General features: G+C 43.8%; 1 protein-coding gene across 4 annotated transcripts in view; it reads right to left on the reverse strand.

The window, feature by feature from the left end:
- Positions 1-5,437, reverse strand: part of MOCOS (molybdenum cofactor sulfurase) — a 208,428-nt gene extending 202,991 nt beyond the window's left edge. For all 4 annotated transcript variants that reach the window (XR_009419401.1, XR_009419395.1, XM_059481952.1 and 1 more), the window contains exon 1: positions 5,221-5,437. Coding sequence is in view for 2 of the 4 variants with exons in the window: in XM_059481952.1 (XP_059337935.1) it covers positions 5,221-5,356 (136 nt within the window). In the remaining 2 variants the exon portion in view is untranslated. The remainder of the gene's footprint in view (positions 1-5,220) is intronic.
- Positions 5,438-6,000: the final 563 nt, after the last annotated feature.

Genomic DNA, 6,000 nt, shown 5'->3' on the forward strand with positions numbered 1-6,000 from the left:
TCTGGTTTACGATAGTCTTCAAACAAAACTTAATTAAAATAAACTTATCCGTCACTATCAAACTGGTTTTTACAGAATAAGATCAAATTTGCCTCCTTGGTCAAAGCCCAATACTGCTCAAAGAACTCAAAGGTTTGCTGAAAACTCAGTTACTTAGTATTCAAGAATAAGAAAAAACTGAGATTAAAAGGAAAAGATTCATCCACAGATAAAAATTATTATTAGTTAAGAAATCAGCAGAGTAACACATATAGAAGATAGCTACCAGATTGAACAGAATGGTCTTACAAAAAGCAAAACAAAACAAAACAAACAAGCAAACCAACCCCCCAAAATAAGTCAATTTAGGATGCAAAAGATGTTCTTTTTTTTTTTCCAAAATAAAGAAAAAGCCTCAGGCACAAGACTGGTAGAATTTCTGGTTGACAAGGCAAGCCTACATTTGCAATCAAGAGGTGAGCATGACTCTCGAGGCTCACAGTCCACTCATCTTCACAAGTTTCATAAAGTGTGAGCACCAGTTACCTATCAACAAAATTACTCTGAGTTGACACATCAGAATGCATTTCTTACTTTTGAAGTTCACCCAAAAAAACCTAGATTACCCTAAAGGTGACAAAACAGACTTTTCTGTTCTCAGAGGACAGAGATGAACTTTGCTAACTGAGCTGCTGAGGACTTAACTGCAGCACACAGAGATCTGCTTTTCACATTCTTTTACTCAGAGGAAAAGTCGCCATACAAATAATTACCAGCCATATGAGTAAAAAAGACCTATTTTTGTGTAAGGTCAGATCCAAAACCCAGCTGTTTCTCAACTGAAGAGTACAATAAGCCCTCATACAGGTGACCAGTTCATGGGACATCATTGGAGTCTCAAAGACACAAAGGCCAATTCTGTTACTCAAAGCTCAGTCTGCCTTTCCTTTCTGTTTAACAGACAAATTTCATTATTATTGTTAGTTGTATGTAATCATACATATCACAAATATTCATACTATTAAGGTAAGGCATGATGTTGAAGTACAGGCCAGTGACCAATTTGACATTTAATGGGACAGTCCATCTCAAGCTCACCTAAAGACAACCTTCAAATAGCCAGTATCCCTTAAAGAATTACCTGATTCCTATTACATCCTGTTTTTTTATTTGGAGGATGGATATCCACTGCTTAGTGCTCTTGGAAAGCTCCCACTCAACTACCACAGCTATATTAGACAAGAATACTGGCACACAACTTAAAATGGAAAGGTATCTTGTGATTAAATGCTGTGTCCAAATCACATGTCAGCTTTTTCTTTTTTAAAACCATGATACAAACTGAAGCTGGTATTTTCCTTGCTCTGATAAACATCACAGAAGCATATTCATCCCCATTACTTAACAACAGAACCTATAAACTCCTGCTGATTTCTCTATCCGTTTCTAAAGCACAATTTAAAATCCTACACTGCAGATAAGGGTATACTGCTCACAAGATTAAAGTCAAGGTCACATATTGCACATACGCTGCTGCCTGTGAAACAGCGATCTGTTTCACAGACTCCACATATATTTTTAGAAAGGGCTGCTCTAGTCATCAGCTAACAGCCTTTGAATTACAGAAGCGAAGATAAACTTTGGCTTAAAAGGGAAAATGTAAGTCTTCTGTGCCAAAACAGACAGACCCCTGCTGATTTAAGGAAGTAAAGTAGTTCTTTTTATCTCTTCACAAAACCTGAAGGGGAAATCCCCAACACACTGAGAATGAACCTTACTTTCCTTCTGATGGAGCTAAGAATGAAACTCCCCAAGACATGATACAACCACAGGTGGACCACCTTTGAGAAATGCTGGCTTCACAGTATGCCTGGTAGCTAAGCTGGTGCTCCCTCCAGACATCTGTTGCACCTTCTGCTCAACAGGCACCTGTGCAGCTATTCATACTAAAGCTACGACAGAAGCACCAGCACCATGTAAGAAATGGTCTGTAACACAGAAAAGATTTCTGCCTCCCCCAGAGAACACCATTTGCACAGTATGTCATTAGTGGATGCCACAAAATATTAGTAATCAGAAAAAGTGAATACATTGATATGCAATTACTACCACATGAGGTAATTATTACCACATGAGGCTCATAAAAAGATGACACTTCCTAAATCAAACATTAGGCTTAATTCATGGGTATCTAGAAGGGGACTCAAAAAATTCTGTTCACACAAAATGTGAGCAGCAAAATCTGGATTTTTAACCAAAAAATGACCAAAAGATGTTTAAGGTATGCCCCAAATAAACAGGGCACAGGCTGAGAGAGTGAGGCTGTTCAGCCTGGAGAAGAGAAGGCTCCAGGGAGACCTTGTAGCCCCTTCCAGTACCTAAAGGATGATTACAGGAGAGGTGGAGAGGGGATGTACTCACAGAACAAGGAGGAATGGATTCAAACTGGAAGAGAGAAGGTTTAGATTAGCTGTTTGGAAGAAATTCTTTACTACAAGGGGAGTGAGGGACTGAAACAGGTTGCCTGGAGATGTTGTGGACTCCCCATCCCTGGAGGTGTTCATGGCCAGCCTGGGTGGGGCCTTGAGTGACCTGATCGAGTGGAAGGTATCCCTGTCCATGGCAGGGGGTTGGAACTAGATGATCTTTAAGGTCCCTTCCAACCCAAACCACTCTATGATTCTATGATTCCTGTTAACTCCCTAAGATAGCACATGTTCTCTTTTGCCCAGTGGAACTAGTTAAGATTGGCTCTTTACTAGAAGGGACAAAACTACAGCACCTTTGTGCAGTAGGGAGACACAGAGCAGAGATCAATACCATGAATAGGTAGAAGTTCATAAAGTGAATCACTTTTTGTACAATCAGGACTTAGCCAAAGAGTTGATCCAAGGCCACCAGAGATGTAAAACTTCTGCCTCATCGTACAACCTGCATGTTCTGGCAGGCCACTAAAAATGCTTGGGCAGCTAAATGCTAATTTTTGTAAGTCACTCAGAGAATATTCCTTTATTTACTATTGCTGCCACCAACCTGTATATTAGTCACCCTTTGCCTTTTTTCTGCAAGACAACAAAATTGAGAGCTTTAGAAGACTTTTCATTACATCAACATCAGTGTGTTGAGGCCTTTGGTAAGTGGGAGTACACAGCTAAATAAAAGGAGGACAATAAATAAATAAAATCAGCATGCTTCTTGTCCACACTGCTCTGCTGTCAGCCAGCTCCTGAGCTCCTGGAGTCTGTCCTGGACTAGTACAATTAGTCAGCTTTGAGACCAAGAGACATGTTAGGCAGGGGACACTTGGTCTAGGAACCTGTCCCTGGGCACCTTTCATTTAGCACTGCTGGCATCACTTGAAGGCACCAGTTCCTGACCAGAGACGTGCCACTGTTTTTCAGACAAGAAGTCCCAGACAGGACACCACATGCATGCACAGCAATCAGTTACATTTCCTCACAGACACCTAGTTTCCTCACAGAGGCGACAAGCTTGCAAGATGAATGGATGGCAATTCATTAACTGGATAACACGTTAAAATTCCAAGGGGGAAATCAGAAGGAATTTGCAACCTAGGTCACCTTAACATAGGTGATCACATGATTATGTAGTTTCAATTAGCTAACATTACTGAAGATTCTATTTTATACCCTGTATTTGTTCATCTCTTTCTCGAAATATACCAAGTTATCTACATCTTATTTCAGCAGGCTGCAGAACTCAGAAGACTACATGAGCAAAAACATTTTTAAATGGAGAAAATTTCCTAATGCTCTGCCTTTGCAGTAACCTCCCTTTGGGAACTAGACTAACCCATCAGACATTATTCATTAACAGATACACTTTATTTCAAAGCTGGGGAGCCTCTGAGAAACAAGCCTGATTCTTGGGAGTTTTAAAAACTCATCTGCTTAAAGGCCTAAACAATATTTCAGTAACAAAATCGCCACTTTTCAGAATTTACGCCTAAATTTTGGAGAAGAAACTTCTGGTGTTCAAACTTTCACTGATGTAGCTACTATGTGTAATAATACACTGTGACACTGACTTACTAAATCTTCAAGTTCTTTAAAGTGCTGCTGAAGTTTTTTTCACATTCCTCTAGAAGCCAAGTATACCTCCCATTCAATCTAAACACCTGCGCATGAGAAAGCCCACTCCTGTATCCAGTCACCAAAATTCAGTGAAATTACAAAAATAAAAAGAGCAGCAACACAAACCTCTCCAGAGAAAGAGTGGCCTAAATAACAGTTATAGGGCATCCAAACTGATGCTAGTTACTCCACTCTCTACCTGGGGCTTTTTGTCGTAAGATTTCTGAAGTGCCAATACCATAAACTGTCACAGACATGTTTTATGAAAAATCCTTTCCATAGGATTTTTTCTCCTGAGAAGCTGAGAGGCCTCAGGAACAAAAGTAAAGTAAACAATGATTATCTGCTGCTGTGGAATGCAACAGGTGGATTATGTCGTTGTTTCTAATTAATGGTGAATCACAGTCCAGCTGTCTTGGACTGTCTCAATCAGTCACAAGCCTTTGTTATCATTTCTTTTTCTATTCTTAGCTAGCCTTCTGATGAAATCCTTTCTTCTATTCTTTTAGTATAGTTGTAATATAATGTGTATCATAAAATAATAAATCAGGCCTTCTGAAACATGGAGTCAACATTCTCATCTCTTCTCTCATCCTAAGACCCCTGCGAACACCATCACAATAAGCATTGATACTTCTTTAAACCAGACAAATTACTGTCATATAATCATATAACCATCACGATTATATTTGAAGTAGTATGCACAAGGATGTTTAATGCTGGGGGGATAGTAACCTATAAGAGTAAAAGTAGCTCACAAACACCTGTCTAACTATAAGCTTTCACTAGAAATGGGTTGATGTACTATTATAATGTCTCTCCTTCACCTACGAACTCCCCTCTTCATATCCATATCGAAATCCTATTACTGAATCCATGGCACCTTTGAGGCATTTGTGCCGGAGGGAGGAGGACAGGGACGATCGGGAGGAGAAGGAGGAGAGCGAGAGCTGCCCCTTGTCTCCTCCCCGAGCCGCAGAAATCACTGCAGCGAGCGGAGCCCAGCACTCGCTGCCAGCGTCCCCGCCCCTGCCGCCGCTCCGTCACACCAGAGCGCTCCGTCCCGCCCGACGCCGATCCGAGCCGGGACTGGCCCGGGCCTCCCCGCCCCCGGCCCGCCCCCGGCCGGCCGGCCCGCCCGCGGTACCTCGCAGCCGGGGGAACTCGCGGTCCCGCAGCGCCCGGAGCCCGTCCCCGTGCCCGTAGCCGTACTCGCAGCCGGCGGGGCGGGCGTCGAGGAAGGCGCGGAAGGAAAGCGGCTCCCCGGCCATGGCTCTGGGCATGCAGGGCCCGGCGCGGAGAGCAGCGCGGCTCCCGCCCCAGCGCAGCCTCCGCGGGCGCTGCGCTCTGGGCCCGCTCGGCACGGCCCGGCCCGGCCGGTCTGCTCCGCTCCGCCCGCCTCCCGCCCCGCCTGCCCCACATGAGCCGGGGCCGGTCCGGCCGCTGCTGAACCGGGCACTGGGGCGGCGCAGGGAGGAGTTTCCCGTAAGGAAGAAGTTTCCCGAGGCGCTCACAGATCTGTTTGGAGGTGGCAGCAACAAGTGTGCCCTCCTGTTGAGGCATGCTGTTTAAAATACTTCATGGAAATCTCTCTCCCCTAAAATTTTCCAATTCAAGCTCAGATTTTCCTCGATGTCTCTTCCATTGCTGATAATAGCAGAGGTCGCTTTCTCACACCTTGCACTTGGGGTACAATACTCGTGCATCACGTCGAGCTGGCTCATTTGGCCATGGATGCTGTGTGGCCAATGCAAAGTACCACGGCCCAAAGCCAAAGCTGTGGAGTGGGCTGGTCACCAGGAGTAGAGAGAACAGGACTATTCTCCCGTGTAAAAACCATTCCTGAAAAATCTTCTGCTTTGTCAGATACACCACAACCATATACATAATCAAAAAACATCATAGCCAAAGGAATGTGTTTGTTGAG

Source organism: Ammospiza nelsoni, chromosome 1 (assembly GCF_027579445.1).
Source record: "Ammospiza nelsoni isolate bAmmNel1 chromosome 1, bAmmNel1.pri, whole genome shotgun sequence".
In the NCBI taxonomy this organism is placed as follows: Eukaryota; Metazoa; Chordata; class Aves; order Passeriformes; family Passerellidae; genus Ammospiza; species Ammospiza nelsoni.